Below are 23,755 nucleotides of genomic sequence, written 5' to 3'. Positions count from 1 at the left end.
TTAAGAGCAAGAAGGGTGATGGGAGGGTTGTAGCCCCTTGTTCTGGGGTGCTTGGTGATAGAGTGGTGGGTGAAGTTCCCTTTGAGGCTCACTGGGAAAGGCAGTGGCTTCTGAGCTGTGTCTGATTTGCACCAACAGGGTGAAAGCCCTATGTGTTATGTGAGAAGTAGCTGGATAGCATTATATGTGGGGATTTGGTGAAGTTCATCAATGCATTTAAGTGCTAGCTTTATGTACTCTGTGCCCCTGTGTGTAAATGGATAGGGGAATAGGCTCAATGAGTAAGACTGTCAAGGTGAGAAAGGGGCTAACTAATCTGACTATGTAATGTTATGCTGTCTTTCTCTCCTTCTGTTCCTCTCCCACCACCAGGCAGGCCAGGGTCCACTCTATCAGCTCTATTTCATATGGTGAAATGGATGACTGGGAGAACAACAATGACTTCATTCAGAGGCTGGATTTCTCCAGCTGTGGAGAAGAGGGTGAAGACAGAAGCATTCATGAGGAGGATACACTGAGTTCCAGCCCAATCAAGAGTTGTGACTTCCAGAAGTGGAACAGTCCCCTCCCTGCAACTCCTCACAGGAAGCTTGGTGAGCTTTTCCTGAGCAGGACAAAATCCTGGGTGAGCCCTACTCTGAAGTCATCCCCAGGTGTGAGCAGGACCCCTGGCAATGCAGAGACACCGCTGCACATCACCTGGAAGAAGCTGCAGCTTTGTGATACCCCACACACTCCCAAGGTACTGGTGTGCATTTCTGTGTCCAGGCAGGCAGGGGTTGTGGCATCACTGGGTCACTGCTGTGTGTGCATGTAATGTGGGAAATCTACTGCTAGCTCTGTGGGAAGTAGGTTTTTTTAGTGTAAATCCTTTTTGGCCTTCTCCTCTTCCGTTAGAAACTGGGCCCACAGGCTCCTTAGCTGATTATTTTCTAAGTGTGAATAGAAACCTGTGTGTGGGAGCAGGTGTCTTGGCACTATCCAAGTTGTTGGTGTTGGAATTAATTAATTAGTATTGATTCAGCCTGAGTTAAAAAAAAAACAACAAGCAGCCTTGGCTATTGGGTCCCTCATGCTCTGCATAATGTACTGGACACGCGTAGCATCTCTGTAGGTAGTATGCACAGTGCTACCAGAAGGATAAATATATCCCTTCAAGGTGCTAGTTACACAGGGGCAGCTTGGAGGCAAACCACTGCCCTCACTGTCTGTTCTGTTCAGCCCATTTTTGGATGCAAGTAGGTTTTCTCTTGATGAGAAGGTTGGAAATAATGCTGCTGCTGGGGCATACTTTCACTGGTGGAGCTGGAAACCTGATTATGTGGATAGAAGGATAGCCCTAAGGTCACATGTGACTGAATATGTGGCCATATAGGCTTGGAGAAGTGTCCTGCCTATTTTAAGGTGGATGTGGCTCTAAAGGACCGTATTCTAACAATCTCTTGCAATGATCCTCTAAGAAATCTTCATGAATCTCACATCAAAATAGGTGAGAAGCATCTCCTTTTGGAGCAGATGTGCTGCTGGTAATGCTGGGTGCTTTCAACTCCTGTGTAGGTAATGTTGGCTGGATGATTAAAGACATGTTTCGAGCTTATCAGCACCAAATCGATAGTTTTCCTTACCTTTGTATTCTGGGGGGAAATATCTTTGTTTCCCTGTATACTACAAAAGACAGGCTCTAAAGGCTGTAAATCCAGCCATGGTGGCTGCTAGAGTTGATCTTGGAACATCTGAAAGAAAAAGAACAGAGCCACATCTACACACAGAGATGCCCTAGCTAGACTGCATGGCAGAGTAGGAAGACAATCATATTTTATAAACTTATTCAGCCCTCAAAACTGCTACAGCTAATTATGATAGCTGCCTTGGTTTATGGTGAATATTAGCAGCTACTCTCAGATGATGTCACTAGAGACAAGTCTGTCAGATATTGAAGTAGAGCCCTAGTAGAGCAGTTGGTAAATGCATGCATGCAACAGCAGGCTGCAGTGATATTTTATATTCACTTCTTGATTTGTGGCTACACAAGAACATAGCCACAAGCCTACAGAGCTTCAGATTGCTGGGCAAGTAGTACTTGGTCCCATACTGCTTTTAATGCACCTATATGCAGAGCAATACAGAGTGCAAGTGTATAGATTGGACCTTGAGAAAGTGAGAGGAACTTCAGGGCTATAGTAAATCAGTGGTGACCCTTGCCAGGATGATGTTGAAGTGGAGGGATGTCCCAGAAGTAACTACATCCCTGAGTGCAACATCAGTAGGTTGATGCACCACACTGTGTAAAGCTCTTTTTTTCAGTCAAACATTGGGGGAAGAATAGAAGGGAGCTCTGGTTGTGATTCTAGAGTCATGTCTTCGCTCATGAGACCACTCTGTTGGACCAAAAAGATTAATATCTTGATAGTCATGGTGGGGAGTTCTTGGTTAAAAGCCTGTTTTTAAGAGCTTTTCAACTAGGTGAAAGAGAACTAAAAACCCCTTTAGAAATAAATCAAATCCAAATGAAATCATGAGACATTTCAAAAATGGGATCAAATCACTGTGAAAATAAAGGAGATCTTTCTGTCTTTAGATCAAGATGGGGTGCTTCTCTTAGGCCAAGGTTTTAGATAGGTTGACTGAAACCTAGTGGCCTGTCTTTTGTGGAAAGGTAAACTAAAGATCCTGGGGTTCTGAAACGGTAGTTTTCCTTCTCCAGGGAAACAGTTTTCTGTTCACCTTGCCAACATCTATATTTAAATATTTCTAATAACTTCCCCATGGTGATGCTGATTACCACTGGGGAAATGGAAGAGAACTTGGGTGGTGCCCCATCTCACTTTCCGGACAAACCTGTCCTGACCAAACTGATGCAACAGTCCAGGCTTGACAGAAATGGTTCTTCTGTCAATGCAACTATGATGAAATTTCTGTGGCTTTGTAGGTGGGGAAGGTGAACAGTTGGTTCCTCTTGAGCTTGCAGAAATGGTTCTGCAGCCTAGAGAGCAGGGAAAGGTTTGAAAAGGTTTGGTGAGGAATTCAACCCTTTATGGAAGAGGAAGAAAACTTAGGACTTGTTGTAGGGTTTTAGTGATTCAACTACTCTGAGAAAGGGAGAAGAGTTTTCTTTGATTTGCAGGAAATCATTGATTTTATTTTGACTTTTTGGCAACAGAAATATCTTGCTGCCTCACCTACTGCTTTCTCCCCTCAATACAGAGCCTGTTATCAAAGACAGCTTTTCCTTCACCTGGTGCAAAGGTCCCACCCAAAGGCCTCAGACATCTGAGATTTACTCCTGGTACTGACTTGGATGACTCTACCCAATCTTCTCTTGTCAACATTAATCCCTTTACACCAGAGTCGTACCGACAAATGCTCTTTCTTCCTAATGGCAAGCGGAAAGCCAGAGAGATGTAAGTGAACTACTCTTAACAGATGGAGTTTGTTTTCATTGTTTAGCTTGTTGAAACTTTTTTAGTACCCAGACTTATTTGCTAGTGATGAATTATTTCAGTAATATTTTTTTTGGTGCAAAAAGTGATTCATGTAGGCTTTCCTGAACTTCTGTTACAGAAGGAATCCCAATCTACGAAGCCAGGTAAAACAGGAGCTACCTACCAAGGTGAGTGGCTCTTCACAATCCCCTTCAATGAGATCATAAGCTTACTGAGTCTTGGTGCTTTGAGAAAGTTACTCAACTATTGGGGTTTAAATTATAGTGTGACAGAGGATGGGCACCTGTAGTAGAATAACATCAGACATTCAGCTCAGAATCAACATTTGAGACACCAAACTTGGAAGCGATTGCTAAAGTGAACTTGTGCTAAAGCAGACTTGAAACTTATACAAGTAATCCTAAAGCATCCATTTTGGTCAGTAGGTCATGAAATGGTTTGGACTCCTTGGGGGGGAGGGGGGGGTAATTACTGTATTCCTGTATTACTGAATGAGTCTTAATAGCGACAGTACCTGAGTGGTTTGAAGGAGGTGTATTGATGTAGATATGAATCCATATACTAAGCATCATTGTATGGGAATGTAATATAGTTTCTATATTGCAAATAATATATAGACCTATACCAGAGTGAGACAAATGACTCTGATGTGGATGAGTATTGAGGGCTGACTTTCAATTGCAGCAGTCACAATGGCAAACTCCTGAAATGATGCAGCAAATTCTTTAATCTCTCTCAGTAGGCAAATATCTGACAAGACCAACATCAAAAAGGCAAGTCAAGAAGATACTAGAGGATACTTCTGATTTTAGAATACCTCAAGTAGTGTTTCATGCTAGTTAGTGAATTTGGACAGCTTATGCCTCAGTTTTGTAAGGAAGCTGAGGTATGGAGAAGGGACTCTGATGTGATCTCAGATCTGAAGAGAGCCTGGCTCCAACTATGGCTTAAGTGATACCATCAGTAAATGCAAAGCTACCTAGATTCATAGCCCTGTATGACTCTGTTTTTCAGACTTGATATAGCAAGTTTTGACCCGCTGAAAATGCCACTCTGATTGGTGCATGAATTTGGCTTTAATGAGGCCAGCTGTGATTAAGTGTTAATCTGGCTCTCCACTGAAGCTTTGGTGATGCTAGAAAATGAGCTTGGCATACTCTAGTTAAGCCTCAGCTGGCTGATGTCCTTTGCTCTCCTTCTATGGGTGATCTTTGGGGTGGTCGGTAGAGTTGTGAAAGAGTATTTGGACTTGTTCTTGCCCACCCCCATCAAAGGCTTTCTTGTTCAGCTGGGCTGTCTGTGCATTTTTGGGTCCTTCAGAAGACCCCACTATATGCTTCCTGTATCTACAGGAGGGCAGATGCTGTTTTAAAATATAAAACCAAATTGTCTGTTTCTAAAGTCTATATTTGGCTGGAAAACCTCTGTGGCAGGGTGTGCTGGCCTGGCTATAAGGGGCAAGGAGCAAGGTTGAGTGTGCGCCTGGCCAGCTGGCAGAGCTGGGTCCTGCTGTCCTTACTTCTCCACTTCTCATCCTGCTGGCTTCTGGAAAGGAAGTCAAGTCCAAGTCAAATCTGTATTTGGGTGAGGTAAAAATCTGTTTTTCCTGAGCAGAACCTTTAGCCAGGCATCTCTTGTGTATTTTGTTCACTGTAACTGTGAAATAGGTTCACTGGAAGAATAATGTTGCCCTCTAGCCGATAAAAATGGTATTGCAGAAAACCCAGTCTTCATTGCAGGTGTATGACACAGCTGTGGCTTGTCTAGGATGTGACATTTGGGCCTGTTTAGAAGAAAGTCTCAGTTTGTGACTTAGTTTCAGTTATGATTAAAATGAATGCAGGAATAGACTTGTGTAGTGGGAGTTCTATATATTAACTCAGGAAATAAATATCTTTCTTACAAAATCTGGCCTGATGTGAGGCGCTGCTGTTTCATATAGGCAATGTCTTTCTGGCAGGGGGAATCGACTCCTCCATTTAAGGTCATGCTGAAGTCTAGCAGGAATCACAGCAGTGGTTCATGTGTAATGAAATGTGCGATGTGAACCACTATATTGTCACGGTAGAGGATGCAGAAGAATAAAGGGAAATTAGTCCTGTTTCTTGTTCACTTCATGCTCTACTACTTCTTTTCTTATCTCTCCTGCTGGTAGACATCACTCTATAAGCAGTAGCAGCAGCATCTATTTCCCTACTAACCATTACTGTAACAATAATGATGATCCAGCTGCTCTGCAGGCTTTTATCCCTTGGTAGAGAAGTGGCTCTTGGTGAGGAAATAGCTGGGAATGCAAAACACTCAGACCTGCTAAAGTGGAGATAGTCGACAGCTGCTGCTTCAAATCCAATGAGTGCCAGAGTTGGTGCAGAGTGTACTTGCTGCAGGCAAACCTGACTGCTAACATAAAGCAGCTTTTGTGTAGCTGGGGTAGCACCAATTTCTCCTGAGCTCCAAATAGTCAATAGCTCTCATTTAAACCCAAGCTCAGTATGGGAGTGATGCATATAGCAGTGCTGGACTTCCACATATGAAGGCTGATAATGAGTTTCTGCAGTAACTGAGCAAAAGGCAAATACTCTTTCTGCAGTTCTTTCCTGTTTGGCTCCATCAGTTGTGGGCATAGGAACTGGACAGAGCTGCTGAGAGAAGGGATGTGACAGTAGTTATCCAAGGCACATACACCTGACTAAACTGTTTCCTTACTCCTTAGCTGCCATTTTGAACCCTATGATTAGAATAAATATATCTTGACTGAGCTGGACCAAGATAGCCTTTGTTAGGTGGCCAGAAGGACCTTGAGGTAGGAGATAGCAGTTGAAAGACTGCATGCCTATGTAGAGTGCCCAGGATGGCAAATGGAGAAAGATGGGTATTTCGTATGGGTAAATAATTCACGTGTTATGTTACCTGCGTCTTTCAATTGATGCTTCTGTCTCTGCTGTACTTATGATCTTCTAGAGATGTCCTCTGAAAGACAGCAATATGGTTTCCCGCTACCAGAAGGAATTCCTGGAACTAGAGAGGATTGGTGTAGGGGAATTTGGTTCTGTCTACAAGTGTATCAAGCGCCTTGACGGATGTGTTTATGCCATCAAACGCTCCAAGAGGCCTCTGGCAGGATCCTCAGATGAGTGAGTGTGCTAGCTGAAATGATGGGAAAGGAAGGAGTGTGAATCTATAGGTATCTGAAGAGTGGTGGGAGCAAAAACTGGCTGCTGTTTAAATAAGAGGTGGGAGGGTGAAGAAAGATACCATTTTAGGACAAATGAATATGAATGTCTAAGAGAAGTCGCATGTGCTACAGAGTGATGTGGCAGCTTACCCAAACTCCTCAGACCCCGTGCAGCCAGTCTGTCTTTAAAACAACTGTTAAACAGAGTACCACAGGTAAGGTCCTGCCACACTGCCTGTCTGCATCCACACTGACCACCTAGAGTTATTCTGCATGAAGCAATGTCTTTGAAAGTACCTTTTCCACTTTAATGGAAGACTTGTTTAGTGTTACTTGTATTGGCAGCTGCTTGATGTATTCCTGAACATCCATTTCAAGGGTTTGCTTCAGCAGCTGTGGGAGTTCATCTGCCAAAATCCCCAAGTCCAAAACATGTCTGCTTTCCCTGTCCCAAGTTGGGCTACAAACCAGAACTCATTTTATGGTCCCACACAGGACACTGACACCCTGTCACCAATACTTTTTCCTTGCATGCTTCTCCAGGCAGCTGGCATTGCGTGAGGTTTATGCTCATGCGGTCCTTGGGCACCATCCCCATGTTGTGCGCTACTACTCAGCATGGGCAGAAGATGATCACATGATTATACAAAACGAGCATTGCAATGGTAAGAGCTGGGGCTTTTTAAAGGCTGAGACATTGGATGGGTGCAGTTGAGATGAGTGTATCTTATGTTAATATCTTGGCTAAGAGAAAAGGGCTCAGCAGGCTCAGGGATGGAACTAAGCAATGGGTTGAACTGTCCACTCATGCTACAGGCAGAATAGAATGCTCACCTGGATTTGCTCTCTTCACTTGAATGCTACCTTGGTCTGGGAGCTGTGATAAGTGCTGGTGGCTGTTTAGAGTACTGATTGTAAGTCTGGCACAGGTGATCATTAAATCATGGGGACTGATGTCTTCTAGTGGCTGACTAAAGGAGAAGAGGTGGAAATGAAGATGATGAGAGAGGCAATGATATCTGCTAGTCCTGTGAAATAGCCAAGCAATGTTAATGACAGCCACAACTTATCTGCTTCATTGTCATGCGTTGCAATCTTTAATCACTTCTGCTGCTGGAAATTTAATTTCTTTGCTCCATGAAGTCTTTGAATCTCAGACTGACTGCTTTCTTCTAGGTGGGAGTCTCCAAGATGTGCTTCTGGAAAATGCAAAGAGTGGGCAGTATTTTCCTGAAGCAAAGCTGAAAGAAATCTTGTTACAAGTCTCTATGGGACTAAAATACATCCACAACTCTGGCCTTGTGCACTTGGATATCAAACCTAGTAAGTGTAGCACTCTTCCTTTACCCTTTGGAAGCTGCCCCTTCTGTGCCTCTGTTGGCTAGACTTCTTACTGTAATTTAAAGGGGAGAGGACTTTGCCTTAGAAAGTGATTGTCTTGTGGGTTTTTAAGCTTTCCACCATCGCTGTTCTAAATCTGAACCTTCTGTGATAGTTGCTATCGTTTGGCTTGTCTTGTGTTTGTCACCATTCATGGGAATCCTTTCCACTACTGGAGGAGCTAGTAGGACTGCTCAAGGATGAAGACTTCCTTATTTGTTGCTGTTTTGTTGTATAATGCTTGATCTTTGTGAGAGCTGGAGCGAGAAGTGAATATTTTTTCTGTATCTGCCCTGAAGGATTAAATTTCTGTGAGAATAGTAAAAATCTCTTCTGTGCAGCTGAGCATGGGCATATCCACGGCAGGGTTCCCACCACAGTCATGTGGTTAGATTCTCATAGTGGATGCTATGTCCTGCTGAAATTGTGCTCCTAGTGCAGGGAGAAAAGGTGATTACAATGGGTTATTGTATATGTAGGACTGAGCAGGAGGCATGTTTGTAACTTGGTCTTTGAAGCATAGCTAGCTTTACAGATGGGATTTCTACAGAGTTGTCTGGCTGCTCAATTGATTTTTGTTGCTAAACTTCACTTGTCTTGCAGGTAATATCTTCATCTGTCACAAGCTAGTAGTTGAGGGCCAAGCTGGGCAGGAGGAGAGTGACAGTGATGATGAGTTCTCTTCTGGTGTGATGTATAAGATTGGTAGGTTTTTTGCTCACTTTACGACGACCTCACATTTAAGGTTGCCCATTTCTGTTTGATATTGCTCTGTGCTGGCTGATGAGGGGATTTCTATACAGAACTGACAGCATCATCCTAAGTAACTCCTGTACTTACCAGAATTAATTCCTCTGAAGTGACTGACTTGTTTTCCATGCCCAGATTTCTGTTTAGAAGCAACTTTCCTTTCTTTTGCTGCTTTTGGTAGCTCTGTTAGTATCTTCTAGAAAGCAGGATTTTATTCATCTACTTCAGTTTGCTCTTAGTCATTCTTTTGTTTGTTTTTTTTAGGTGACCTTGGCCATGTGACTTCAATAACAAACCCTCAAGTGGAGGAAGGAGACAGGCGGTTTTTGGCCAATGAGATTTTGCAGGAGGTAACTGTTGTTGATGGAGTGGCTTGGAGAACAAGGTAGTGAGCAAGCAGAGTAAGAGAAACTGTAGTTAAGGCAAGGGATGTGCCAGAATCATGATTTATTTTTTTTCCTACATTGGGTCTGACTGTGAAATTGGTCAAGTTAACTTAATTGGTAATAAAAGTGTTGTCCTAACATACTTCATATTGCTCTAATGTGCTTCAGAAGCAAGTTCAGATTATTGTAACTATTTTAGCTGCTAGTGGTAAGTCAGACACTTTTAGAGCACGTTTCATATTACACATCCAGTTGATGTGGAACTGCTGAATGTGACTACTGATGAATATTTGCACCTGCACAATGCCTTGTACACTGAACACTTATGAGGCAGTGTGGAGGGATGGGAGGCACTGCTGGGAGTTACTTGTCCTCTTCTTAAATCTACATCAGTTCCACCACTCTGGCCAGTGAACAAAAAGGAAATCAGTTTATAATACCAGCTTAGATGAATACCTGAGCTGATCAACACAAGAGACAGGAGGATAAATCTGACTTGGGAGCGGTGAAGGCTGTATCATGCATCTGTTCAGCTGCTGCTTTTTGAGCTGGTATGCCAACACACCTCTGTTCAATATAACAAGATGTTCCCTGAATAACTATTCCTCTTCACTCTGCAGCAATACTTCCACTTGCCAAAGGCGGACATCTTTGCCCTGGCACTCACAGTAGCTCTGGCAGCAGGTGCAGGACCACTGCCTCACAATGGGGCCATGTGGCACCACATCCGCAAGGGCAATATCCCATCAATCCCTCAGAAGCTCCCCAATGGCTTTATTGAGCTCCTCAAGGTGAGGCGGTAGCCTTAACAGGATGGTGGCTTTTCCAGTTGGCAAGGAGCTGTAAACACTGACCTTTGCCTTCTAGCTCATGATCCATCCTGACCCAACGGAAAGACCCTCTGCCACAGCTCTTACTAAGCATCCAATCCTCCGTCCTTCGCTCGGAAAAGCTGTGCTGCTCCAGAAGCAGCTGAAAGTGGAGAAGTGTAAGACTGCCATGCTGGAAAGGTAGGGCTTGTGTGGTTGTGAAGGGGGAGAAGATAGATTTGATCAGCTGAGCAAATGCTGATGACCCTGCTTGAATGTAGGGGAGGTGGTGTAGGGAGATCCAGCAGCAGAAATATCCCGTCAGTTACGGTGCCTGGATCTACAAGGGTGGCAGGGCTGTAGCTAGCTAGCTATAGTGCCAGTGCAGCTTAGATCAACTCTGGCTTTCGGAGTTTGGCTAAATTAGAGCAGTGAATTTGCATACCTACTACAGCCATAGATGATGGCAAATGCTAGTATCAGATCATCTGCCAGGATATTGTACTTAACTGAGATGTTGACTTCTGTGCTAAACCACCTCCCAGGTGGTTGCAGACACTCCCTTACCCATGCTCTTTCACCACTGCTGGCAGCGATGTTTTGAGATACTGGACCTAGCAGTGCTGGCCTGGATGCTTTTTAGTGACCTGATGTGCCAGTTACTTAAGTAAACCTTGGCAGCTGATCCAGTCTGCAGTAGGAAATCATGGAGAAACATCTAATTTTCCATGTCAGTGCTGGAAAAGTCAGCACTCCGCAGTACTGTGGTAATTCTTCTGTGCAAGGCAGTTCACAGCCTTCTGCAGCTGATGGGCATTCATGCACGATGTAGCTTTCTTCCATCTCTTCTCTGCAGGGAACTGAAAGCAGCTCGCCTCGCCCAGACCCTCATGAAGGACCAGCCCTTAGGAAATGCCAACTTGCAGGAGTCTGAGACCTCTCCGAAGAAGAACAACAAGCGCCTGGTGGGAGGGAAGAGCTGCCGCTCATTTAGCTTTACTGTGGGTTACTGAACTTGTTTGAAAGGCTCTGGCTGCTGAATGACACTGGAAGTGCAGGCTCTGCATGGACTGATGCCCCATGCTAGCTCTCCTTGTTGTGATTTGTTGTTGTTGTTCCCTCATTAACTATGGTGAGATACTGTCTGAGGAATGGGAAGAATGATTAGCTCTGAAGTGTAAGTTGTGATTTAAGAATATTTTCCTCAGTATTGTTTATTTTCTTGTGTAACTGGAACTGGTCTTGTCCTAGGTTAAGAACTGTTCTGACACAGAAAGGGAAGGATAGCGTTTCCTCTACATCCCTTTGTTTAGATGGACACTGATTTTTATTTTCTTACCACTGGCCTCCTGTATATCTTTAGAGGGAAGTCAGCATGTTGTGCTGGTCCTAAGGAGTGAGGCAGGTGGAACAGTGGTACAGTGTTAACTATGTGTTTGGAGGCAGGTCTGTTACACAGCAGTCCTGGTGGACTCAGGATGCATTTGGAATGGCATTTCATTGAGGGAGGCAAAGAGAAAAGGAATATCTTTCAGTTAAGGGGGCCTCACTGATTGAGCTGGAAATTTCCCCTCCCTTAACTTTGAGCAACGAGCACAATCACAAGGCTGAAGTGGCTGGACTTTTGCAGGCCAGTCCCTGAATCTTGGCTTGTGCTGATAGGAAAGGACTTGGTGCCAGGTCGGGGTGGTGCCTTCTGCATGCAGGTGTACGTAGGTGACTCTGGTGCCTGTAGGAAATGGATACTTGTGGGATCTTGCTCATGGAGCAGCTCCACCTGCCTGAAAATTCAGCTTTTACGCAATGATGACTGAAGCTAGAAATCATTTAAGCCTTGGCAGTTTGTTGTGCTTTTTCTTTCTTTCTCCAGTGTTGTCTACTTAAAGTGATTATCTGCAAGATGGGATAAATCTAATCCTCCTGCTGGACGTCAAGTTCTGGATACTTGTTGGTTGTGTGTCTGGCTGAAAGCCGGATGCGAACGGTGTACTGCTACGAGGGAGAGCATAATGCTGCTGCCTTGCCTCTTGTGAGCTTTTACCGAACCTGTGTTTGTGCTCAAGCGTTTGATGAAGAGTTCTGTTTTTAAATTATTAAATCTTATCCCTTTAAAAGCGAAAGGTGCCAATAAAGATTTTAACGCATGCTTTTATCGTATTTTGTTTTCCGTGCTCTCTTTCCCTAGCTCCCCCTCTCACCACGCACTCCACGAGCGCGGGCCCCACTTACTCCCGCCCTTCCCCAGCCCGTACCCGGGAGGGTCGTGTTTCCGCCGGAGCCGTCGCGCGCGGACGCAGCCGCTCCTTTCCGCTTCCGGGCGGGCTGCTCGTGTGTCCGCAGGCTTGGGGCGGCCGGGGCTCTCCGTAGCTGGCGGCGGCATGTGGCGGCGGCCGGCCTGGCAGGTAGGGCGTGCGGGGCGGGGGCTCTCGCTCAGCCCGGGCCCTGCTGGGAGGAGGCGGCGTTGCAGTAGTTAAGGCACGTCCTCCGAAAATGATGGCCGTAGATAAACCTCCTTAGCGGCTGTTTACTGAGTAGCCTTTGAGTAATGGTTTCACAGACTGTAACTTCCCGAATGGGTTGGGATGGAGGGGCCTCGAAGCCCACCCAACCCCGTCTCCCTGCCGTGGGCAGGGCTGCCGTGCAGCAGATCAAGATGCCCAGGGCCGCATCCAGCCTGGCTTTGGGCATCCCCAGGGATGGGGCACCCGCAGCTTCTCCATGCCTCACTATTTAGTGCAAGTGAGCTCTCCCTGTGTCCCTGCAAGTCGCTGGAAAAGAATGCCACTGCAAAATCTCTGCTGGCACTCAGAAGATGAGCAGTAAAGGCACGTGATGTGAGAAGTGCTCATGCTTTGCATCCTGGAAACTAACGAAACTAACTTCTGTCTGTTCTTCAGGTGTTCTGCCAGTTTGTGAGACATGAGTCTGGTGATACAGTTGGTTCACTGGTACTTGAACGATGTAAGTAGCTCCTGTGTGTGTGAGATGACGCGTAACTGTTACTCTTAGTTTTTATCCTGGTTTTAGAGTTGTTGAAATATGCCAGGTGAGGAACAGATACAAATGATAACTCATGACTGCAGAAATAGAATGTTGTTTCAAACTCGTGAGGAGCTTCCTGTCTTGGTCCATGTCAAGTCAAGCAAGCCCTTAAAAGGAAAAGCCAGTAAGCCCTGGCAAGGTGTGCAGCCTGAAACAGGATGATGGTCTTGCTTTATTAGTGGCAGCGAGTTGAATGTGCTGTTGTGTCAGAGTGGTTCTCTTCCACCTCTTCCAGCTTTCCTTTACCAAAAATAAATTGTCTATCTACTGCTGGCATATCTATTAAAATTAGCAACCCTTTAAATCAAAGGATGTAACGTAGTAGTGGAATGTTGTTTTGGAGGTATTATTTTAATTACAAAATGAAAAATGAACTGCTATAGTTTTATAGCTTAAAAGAAGCCAAAGTGTTTCTAAATAAGTGCAGAATAATTTCACATCATGTATAGGTGTTTCCTGCCAGTATTTTGGAAGGAACTTATAAGCAGGAGGAAGACTGGCTTTTTACATGGTCTGATAATGACAGAATAATGGGGAATGGCTTTAAACTAAAAGAGGTAAGATTTAGGTTAGATGTTAGGAAGAAATTCTTTATTCAGAGGGCAGTGAGGTACAGGCTGCCCAGAGAAGCTGTGGGTGCCCCATCCCTGGAGGTGCCTAAGGCCAGGTTGTCTGGGGCCCTAGGCAGCCTGATCTGCTGTGTGGCAGCCCTGCCCATGGCAGGGAGATGGGACTGGGTGGGTTTTGAGGTCCCTTCCAACTTAAGCCATACTGTGAAAAAGATGATGAAGAACCAGGAGAAAAAAAAGAACCTTCAGCTTTGTAAGTGAAGTTGTTTAACAATGATAACAATAATACAGCAGTAACTGCTGCGGGGTCTGGCTTGCCGAAAGTTATAACAACTGGAAAATGGTCAGAAGGTGTGAGAAGTTAGTATCGTTGACAAAAGTATCCTTGACAAAAGCTGCTGATTTAAGCCTTGCTGTGGTTAGAAGGATCGTAATTCACCTGTACAAGCCTCTTTGGATTCCTTATTCTCCTACTATTGAAGTGGGGGGAAATGACTGATTCTGGTTTACCCCATCCTGCTGAGTGCATCTTGCTGTGCGTTTACTGTTTTGTGTTTCAGCCATGAATCGTGTTCAGTTACTTGGTCGGGTTGGACAGGATCCTATCATGAGGCAAGTGGACGGAAAAAATCCTGTTACCATATTTTCTCTTGCAACCAATGAGATGTGGCGAACAGGGGATAATGAGGTAGCACAGACAGGTGAGTCTGCAACAACCTGCTGCTGTGTTCTGAAGTTTGCACATTCAGTTGCACTATGCTTTTCCTTCAGACTGCTCTGTACATCTCTCAGGTACAGGGAAGTTCCACTGAGATAGTTTGTGTGTCCCTGCCTGAATCTTCAACAGCATGTACCTAAAAGGGATTTGTTTTTTGACCCTCTGGAGAGGAGGAAAGAGTGCTGACTTGGCAGATCTTTCTTGTTGGGGTTGCCAGAAGTATAGCAGTTCTATACTCATTTGTATTCCAAGAGGGGAAGAAACTAATGAATACATTTTCTCTTTGATTCTTCTATTAGTCTTCATTTACAGTTGTCTCCTTTTCTCTAGCTTTTGTACAATGTGGAGTCTATAAGGAGAGGAAAAAAAAAGTCTTATAAGCTTTCAAGAAAACTGATGTCTTGGTTTGAACTGTGTTGTTAACACAAATGAGTGGAATATGGAGTACTACACAGTATACTTCCATTTTTTAAATCCCTTTTCGTTATTTGAAAACATCAAGATGTTAAAACTGACTTCTGAATCTTGCAGTTGTGGCATCCAGCTTTGTTATTTTTATGTACCTTAGGTGATATCAGTCAGAAAACAACGTGGCACAGGATCTCTGTCTTCAGACCAGGCCTCAGAGATGTTACCTATCAATATGTGAAGAAAGGGTAAGTGAATGTGATTGAGGACATAATGTTTTAATAATCAGTTGATGTAAGAATTGATAGAATCACAGTAACATTTAGGTTGGAAATGACCAGTGAAATTATAAAGTCCAACCACCATGTAACACTGTCAAGTCCACCATTAAAGCATGTTTTTAAGTGCCATATTCACACGTCTCTTAAGATAACTGTAGGAGTGGGTACTCTGCCACCACCCTGAGCAGCCCACCCAGTGCCTAAGCATTATGCAACTTGAGGCCATGTCCTTACCTTGTGTCACTTGTCATCTGACAGAAGAGCCTGAAATACACTTTGCTACGTTCTCCTTTCAGGTAGCTTTAGAGTGAAGTCCCCCCTCAGTCTCCTGTTCTCCAGAATAATCAGCCACTGTTTTTCAGCCATTCCTCATAACTCGTTTTCTAGTTCTTTCACCAGCTCCGTTGCTCTTTTCTGCACACACTTGAACAACTCAGTATCCTCCTTGTACCAAGGGACCCCAAATTGAGCACATACTCAAGGTGCAGTCTTAACCAGTGCTGAGTTCAGAGGGGCAATCATTTATCTCGTCCTGCTGACCACACTTTTTCTGATGTAAGTCAGGATACCATTGACCTTCTTGACTACTTTTGGTGACTGAGAGGTGTGCTAAGATAGAAGTGTGCTTAAAAGTAACTTAGCAAACATACTACAAACAAATGAGGCAAAAACCTGTGGATTCAGAATCAAATATAAAGGAGAAAACTGATAAATTTCCCTGAGTAGAACCAAATTGTTGTCTTTTCAGTTCTCGGCTCTATGTTGAAGGGAAACTAGACTATGGTGAATATACAGATAAAAACAACGTGAGGAGGCAGGCGACAACAATTATAGCAGGTAAGAAGCAGCACACTCTTCTGCTTTGCCTCTTTAAATGGAGAGGGGGTGGAGAACCTCTGAAATAGAGACTGGTTTGTCTTTGTCCTCAGAATCCGTGGGTTAAGGGGTTTTGAAAGAGGCTCTCCGCAGTTTCCAGACTATACCGCTAGATGTCCCCTAGCACTGCTTGTGAAAAGACAGAAAGTGAGAGTATATAGTTGCAGACTGTTGCATAGTTTGCTTACGCAACCCAATTAGTGGAGCAGGCAGATTTATCTGTTTTAAGACCATTGGCATGGAGTACTGCACGTCAGCTAGATTCTTTTTCTAGCCAAAGTAGAATTTGTTCAAGTAGCTTTCTCTCAGGTTTGGCAAGGAATTTTTTCTTCAAGATTGGAGGCTTCACCAACTTTAAGGTTGTGAAAGATGCTTGATGGACTAGAGTTGTCCCTTGGGTAGAAACAATGAAGAAAAGAACTGGGGAACTGAACTTTTTCTTGAGCCTTAAAATAGTGTGAGGATAGCTGAGGACAGTTTGCTCCTACATCTTTTCTATGGGTGGAGCTACTGCCTTGTGGCTTTTGAAGGAGAGCTGAAATAACTGGGTAGTAAAGCAAACATTTCTGTTATGCAACTGTAGCTTAACAAAGAATAAAACTATATATGACAAGAGAAATAATGGATGTTTCTACAATCCAGCTTCTTTAAAGCAATAGTAATCTAACTTTTACATGAGCACTTCCAGCTAGCAGTGCTACAGGTTGCTGCTTATAAACAGCTCAAGGGGAGAAGCAAATCTTCATTGTTTTAATTTCTGTTTATCCCAGTGTTTTTTTGGTAATGTTCAGTATCTCAAGATGTTCCAGAAGCTACTGATCCTTGGTGAAACACTAGTTTTTACATCCCCATGAGCTGATGGCATGGTAGTGCATACTGAGAATAAGAAAACAAACTGGAAATAAGCTGTAACTGACAGAGATCACAGTCAAAGAATCAAAATGTTATTTCAGAATGCTTTTGTTATCTCTGTTCTGCAGATTTTCATCAAGTTAACCCATTTGCTTTATAGCATATCTGGTCATCTTGAATTGTCATCTTTTTGAGGAGATAAAGGCAGAGCCTCGTATCAGACAGTTTATTCTGTGAAACGTTTGCATTTATAGCTTATTTTAACACAAATAGATTATCTTTGTGGTTGTGCAGGCATGCAACATTGCAAAACAGTCCTGAAGATTAAATTCTCTATTTCTTTTCAGATAACGTAATTTTTCTGAGTGATAATATCAAAGAAAAGGTATGAGATCATTGGAGCTTGGACTGAGGCCGTTTCATTCCTTGCGCTTCACAGTGCTTCATAATTCTGTAATCATGTATATTGCTGTAGTTTCTTTAAAAAAATAAAATGTTTGATACACACTTGGGGTGATTGTGTGTATTTTATTGTTTAGTTTTCCTGTGTGCATTTTCTTTCTTTTTCATTGCTTTTCCTTTTCCTTCTTAAGGAGAAGGGCGCAACCTAGGAAACTGCATTAATTCCTGGGTGCATGGATACAAAAGTGGATGTGATCTCTGAATCTTCAATTGTTTTCAAATCTTGTGTCATTGGCTGCCCTAATAACCTCTCTTCTGTCCCATGGGACTGAGCAACTTATTCAGCTCTCTGCTGACCTATAGCATTTGATCAAATTAGATGCTGACTTTCACTAAACCCTGCTTTAGTCAGGTATTTGTTTTCAGTATTACGGCCTTTACATTTTGTGACCCTAAGATGGCATCATTGCTCTTGTTAGGGTGCTATGCCTATCATTTGCCATCAGGAGGAGCTGGAAGAATGACTGCCTCCTTTGTTCCTTTTGAGAGGCCTGCAGTACTGTGTGGATCCAGGATTCTGTGACTAGGGGAGTGATAGTTATTATAGTGTTATTGGTGAAGAATTATGAATTCAAAGGTGCTTCATTCTGGTACATGGGGAACTGGTAAAATTCCTACTGTAATACAGTGTGATGTGAATGGGGGAAATAAAAACATTTGAAGTGAAAACCTCTGCCTTCAAAGCTGATGGGATTTTGTTTCTCATCTCTCTTTGCTTCTGCTACAAATCATGCTTGTTAGTAGAGTGTGTAGCTCTTTCTCCAATAGAATGGTTTTAGTTTCTCTACATAAGCATTGGCAGTACTACCAAAAAGCTAAGTTACTTCACTTTGGCATTTACTTCTGGATGAAGTTAATGCATTAGCTAGTATCCTAGTCCCTGTCACAGGCATGCTTAAGTGTCAGGTGCTTGAGGAAATGCTAAGTTGGTTAAATGCATTATCTGTGTAAGATTGTGATACCTTTTAAAATAGGAAATGTAGTCTTTGTTTCCAGTAACTGCTCTTCGTTAGATCTGAGCCTGTTGGGAGGTTCAGATCTGTATTGCTAGAAAAAGTGCTGCCACTTTTCCTAGTGCAGTTATCTGCATGAGGAGCACGCCATGCTTTTCAGAGGCTGAAAAGAGGAAACACTTTGTGGTTACTTCCGCAGTATGCATTAAAGCATAGCTGTCCCAAGCTATGAACTCTTACCTGGCAATTCCTGCTCTTCACTGGCTCTTCCATCTCTATACCCAGTAAGCTCAATGTGATATACTACTGATTGTTATTTCAGTGTGGTTCCATGTTGCTCTCCTACCTTAAAGTCAGCCTTTCTACTCTGAAATCATAGTACTGAGGTGGCAGTAATGATTGCCTTTGCTGCTGCATGTGCAGGTCATGGCCAGTACTCCTCTCTGCCAAATGCCTCATCCAAGTATCTGCCCATGGCTCAGGATAAGGATAGTGTTGATCTAGCACAAGGTATGTGATCAGGCGCCAACAAAGAAAATTTGCTCAAGAGCTTCCACCTTACTTGCTTTTCCAGTTCTGTTTAAAGTCACTAATTTTTTTTAAAGATTGCTTTGTTGTACCTGCTACAGAGATGATGCATATCTATCGTGAGAACAGAGTGCTTGAAAAGCCACACAAGATCTCAAATGTTCATCACTATTTTGCATTAGGGTAGATTTTACTAAATGACACTGCATTAGCAAGAGACAATAGTTACAATATCCTCCTGACACCAGTTATTTTTTGCTGTATGTTTATCTTCTGTGCCTGCTTTACAGCCATGGGACTAAGCTAATGTATAACAGTAGTTTTGGTTATGAGAAATAGCATTAAATCAACCTTCATGTAGCACCTTGTTTGTTTTCATTGCTTGTTATCTCCTCTGCAAGGTAATGTTAAAGAATGGAGTGTCTACCAAGTTAAGTACCTTGTTTATTCCTTGTTTATAGCTAGGCAAAGAGTATTTTTCCATTTTATCCCTGACAAATGACATTCATCTTTTGATTGTTCCTGCTCACCTCTTGTGTAAACCGGATTAGGTATGATTGCTTGCATCAGTTAGGGCTTTTGTACATGTTTGACCTTCACAAGGAATTTATGTATTTATGAAGATAGATTGGAAGAGATAAAAAAAAAAATGCAGATTTCTGTTAAGTATTTGGGCCATTTCTTAACAGACTTGTGACACAGCTACTTTGGTCAGTGAGGCATCTCAGCATCGTTCAGTATTTCCGCCAGTCTGTTGTAAGGTGGAGGAAACTCTTTTCTGAGCTTGTTTCGGTGGTTGTAGTGCTCTGAGTTGAGAATGCTGTGAGCATTGTGGCAATTAAGAGCTTTCAAAGTACGACACAGTGAGAAATGTTTTCACATTTAAATGTTTGAGAACGAAGATACAAATGCCCTACAATTCAATGTAACAGCAGGACTTGATGTCTTTGGCTGAACCAACTTACTATATTTTGATTTCAGGACTCAGTTTCTGAGGACAGAATAACAACATGAATTAAGCATGGCTGAGAGCTTGGACTAGTACAGAATTGCTTGAGGTTTTTACCATCAGGTACCTGGTTTGACTTCTGACATGGCCAACAGGTTGCACCCTGCTGATCACACAGTATCTTGCATCATGGGTAGGTGTCTGAGCTCCATCCCTGCTCTGCTGTGAAGATTAGCATTGCCTGTGGAAGCACGGTGAAGGCTCATGCAGAGAGGCCTTGAACTGTCAAAGGCAGGAAAGCTGAATTAGTGCTTTGAGAAGTCCTGAAGTGCAGGAGGGAGAAATATTCTGGTAAAGGGTTCTTGTGTTTCTGTCAGTGTACTGATTATGTGGTTTCAGTAGCAGGCAGCCTCCGGTACTGGCAATCCCACATCTTTCACAAGTATTCATGTCAGAAAATGATTGTAATGCCAGGATTTTGAGAAGAAAACTGCACTGTTTTCAAGCACACCTTCTATTTTTAACTGAAATTTCTGTGGTGGGAGCGTTTTTGCAAATAGTTGAGTCTGTACAGACAAACTAAGACCCGATGGCTCTTCAAACCAGGTCCTGTCCCATTTTCCTGTGGTGATGGTGAGCTTCTTCACACAGCAGATCTCATTTACATAAAAAAAATTTACTGTGTCAGTTGCTGGCTAGTGTGAGTAATGTCTTTAATAACAATTATGCAAAGAAATCAGTTTTCACAGGGTCTCTACAGAGATATCCACTTGTGGGAAATGCATATTAGTGTAAGATTTTCCTTCTCTCGTTCACTTATTTCCCACATAAAAATCAACTCGTTACCATACTTAGGAATTTCAGAACAATCTCAAGCAACCACTGTGATTAGAAATCGATAGGCTGGACATTCTTTTTGTTGTTCCTAATCCTGATGTTTCTGCCTTATGCTCTCTGAGAAGTGCTAATTTTTGTTTGAAGTCACCTTTTCTACATATGGCCACTTGCTACGCTTTTTAAAGGGTAAGACTTTTTTTTTTCATTTGTAGCTGTCTTAAAATAAAAAAATACAACAAAAACTTAACAGTTGTTAATCCTGTAGGCTCTGTTGCTATTTGTTCTTGTTGACTGACTTTTCCAACTTATTTGAACAAAATGGCTTTAGAAAATTGATGGTTATCTTGATCCTGGTTGTCACAAGTCAGGAAAATGTCATTGGTAAATATTTAATGAGCCTTTGTGTAACTGACCTAATCAAGAACTGGGTAAGGATGCAGTCATAGGAGCCATGCCTTCTGTAACAAGGGTCTGTGAAGAAAGTGGAGTGCCTTTCCTTTGCCAGGTTTTGTGACTTATAGGCTTGCATTGTAACTAGCTTTCTTCTTTGATATTTAAAGCAGTGATCATTGTTTGGAGCTCTACATTAACAGCCTCCTCCCTCATAGCTAGTTAGGTTTTCTGTGTGGTTTTTCACTTTGGGTTTTCTGCTCCTTGCATAAAGGAGACAGAATGCTGAGTAGAAGAAAGCCAGGCTCTCCCCACTTCCCCTCAGCTGCAGCTCTGCAGACCATAAAACCCCACCTTTTCATCTTCTTGTATCTTGACACTCAGTTTTTGTACTGTCCCCCTGTGTGGGAGGGTGAGTTTGAACATAGTTGAGAAGTCTGTGGTGACAGAAAATGCTCACAGAATTAGCTTTGTTAGAACTTAAAACTACTACTAAATTAACACAAAGAGGAAAGTTAAACAGCTTTGATTTTTGTATGCTTTAACTACTGAAATCTACAGTTTAAAATCCTCCAAGCGATACAGGGAAAAGTTAGGAGGATAGGTGTATCTGCATAACATTCTTGATGTTTTTGTGGTGGTGTGTGTTTCCTGGTGCAGTATCAGCTTCTAAGCACTTATACACAACACATCATTGTGCCATCCCAGGTGTTGGTTAATTAATGCTCCCTGGAAGGAGTTAATTTTCTGTCACTTTTGTCTTCTTTCTTGGTGGCTTCTACACATTGCCAATTTTTCAGCAGACCTAAGAATAACAGGTTCTGCAGCAAAAAAACTTCACAGTGGTCTGTATGCCATTCGTTGCCCCCATGCAGGCCAATTGGTCGTGGTTCCTCATGAATTCTTTTAGAAACACTGAAGCTCAAGAAATGAAACATAGCTGTCAACACTGAGGTAACAAGGCTGGGAAGGAATACCTAGTCATGAATATCTTGCTACTAGTTACCGATGTTCATTAGTGAATAGCCCCAGAAATGGGTTGTGTCCTTGTACTGCAGTATTTCTGCAGCTAAAATAATCTTTGACATAATCAGCAGCACTGTGTACCACAACAGCAGCCATGTCTCAGTACTGGTGTTACAAAAGAGCCCATAGGGAAGTGCAGAGGGGAGAGGGACATGATGTTTTTTATGACCCAGGAAGCATGGAAATCACTGGGAAAAACAGCATGTTTGCCCGGTGTGCTTAATTTCCTGTCATTGCTTTACCCAAGGAGAGATGACAGATGTACTTACTGTACAGCTTGTATTTCTTCCAGAGAAATTTGTTAGGATGAGAAACTTAAGACCAGTGCCCTTAGTCAAAGCCAGGGTTTATGAGACCCTTGTCCTCTGCATGTAGAGCAGATAAAGATGCAGTCACCCAGCCGGCACCTTCTTCCTTCTTTAAAGTGGCTTTTCTTTGTCTGTCTGATTAGGCAAGCATATCTCTATAGTCACAGCAGTGTTTTTGTAAGCATTTAATGCTATCCAACAGAATGAGGGAGAGCCTTTTGTTTGGCTGGTTATATCATAAAGCTGCAAAAGCTTTAGAAGTAAAAGAAATCCAATGAAAACAGGGAGTTTCTGAACGAGGAACTGACCTTTACACATTTCACAATCTATGCCTCAGGACTGGCACAATGTAATTGCTTTGACAAAAGAGCATAACAGTGCCAGGATGCACGGAGTGTGTACCTCAGGCTGGCCTTGCCAGAGCAGTGGGTACCCATTCAGGCGTTAGATATTTGGCTTCGGGTTCTTGGTGCTGCTGAGGGCATACGCTGGGCTGAGTTTTTTTCACAATAACTTGAAATAACTCCTCTTTGCAGGAGAGCTTTGGTTGCGGCAGCTAGGGATCGTCCCTCCGTGTTCTTGACCAAATAATGTGGCTTTTGTTGAACTTTATTTTTTTGATCTAGTCGAAACCAAAAAGATTCATCGCTCTCACAGGGTAAACCCTGACAAAGTCACCATTATTCCTCCCCCTCTCTTTGCTGCTGTGCCTGACGGGTGATGGGAGAGGGCCCACCCATGGCCCCGCGGGGAGGTGGCAGTGAAGTGGCATGTCACCAGATGGAGCCCAGGGGAATGTCGGGACTCTGGTTACAGCTCGGCCACAATGTGGGATGCAGTGCCAAGTGTTGGACTGACCCACAGAGAAAGGCTTTGAGCGTGTGCCAGCAGCTGGATCTCAGAGCTGAAGAATGCCCCGTGTCTTGCAGCGGAGCGATGTGGCATTCTTTGTTTTTAAATGATGATGAAATGTCAGCGTTGTCTAGGCGTGGGACTAAGGTTAAAACAGCAGAGTTCTCTACTGCCTTGGGGTTCTGCACGCTGCCGCTGACAGGCACGGGGGAAGCAGGGCTGGGCTGGGAGCAGTGCTGCTGCAGACCTGAGGAGGCAGTTACTCCAAAGGCAGATGTTTATTGCACGGGCTGTCCTGAAACATCTCTAACAGACACGTGGGCTGTACTCGTCAATACCAAACTTCGTATTTTGCCCTTAACGCTCTCTTCAATTAGGTGAAGGGCCTGGCGTATTCCCAGCGCCCGAAGCTGGGCTGGAGTCCGCTCCGCCACAACCCGGGACCATAGTTTCCATAGTGGCCGCGGCCGTTCCTCCGCCCACACGTTGTGGGGAGGGCCGCCGCTCTCCGGCCGCAGTCTTGTCGCTGTCTCATTGGTTACTCTATCCGTCGCTCCCACGAAGTCCCGCCCACATTCCCCAGCTGGAGCCGTGGGGGCCCTCGGGCCGCTGAGCGCCGATTGGGGCGCGGTCCACCGCCCCTCCGCGCTTCTCGACCTCCATTGGCCATCTGGGTGGAGGGGGCGGGGCCCGGCGGGGGCGCGGCGCGCAGCTGGCGGGGGCGCCCCTCCCGACCCGGCACTCCCGGCTCCGGCGGGGAC

General features: G+C 43.8%; 1 protein-coding gene across 1 annotated transcript; it reads left to right on the top strand.

Moving 5' to 3' along the window:
* The first annotated feature begins 376 nt into the window (after positions 1 to 376).
* On the top strand, positions 377 to 17,183 carry WEE2 (WEE2 oocyte meiosis inhibiting kinase). Its single transcript, XM_065742721.1, is given in 16 exon segments — positions 377 to 742; positions 3,205 to 3,401; positions 3,562 to 3,610; positions 6,405 to 6,577; positions 7,162 to 7,283; positions 7,795 to 7,941; positions 8,602 to 8,703; positions 9,013 to 9,098; positions 9,755 to 9,925; positions 10,002 to 10,158; positions 12,311 to 12,345; positions 12,841 to 12,904; positions 14,115 to 14,255; positions 14,841 to 14,928; positions 15,710 to 15,798; positions 17,037 to 17,183. Coding segments are annotated over 16 exon segments (1,992 nt in total). The 5' UTR covers positions 377 to 415; the 3' UTR covers positions 17,081 to 17,183.
* Positions 17,184 to 23,755: the final 6,572 nt, after the last annotated feature.

The sequence above is a fragment of the Cyrtonyx montezumae genome, unplaced genomic scaffold (genome assembly GCF_038088225.1).
Source record: "Cyrtonyx montezumae isolate F1298 unplaced genomic scaffold, pur_monq_1.0 scaffold_3, whole genome shotgun sequence".
Taxonomy (NCBI): Eukaryota; Metazoa; Chordata; class Aves; order Galliformes; family Odontophoridae; genus Cyrtonyx; species Cyrtonyx montezumae.
This window is presented reverse-complemented; position numbering and strand designations above follow the sequence as displayed.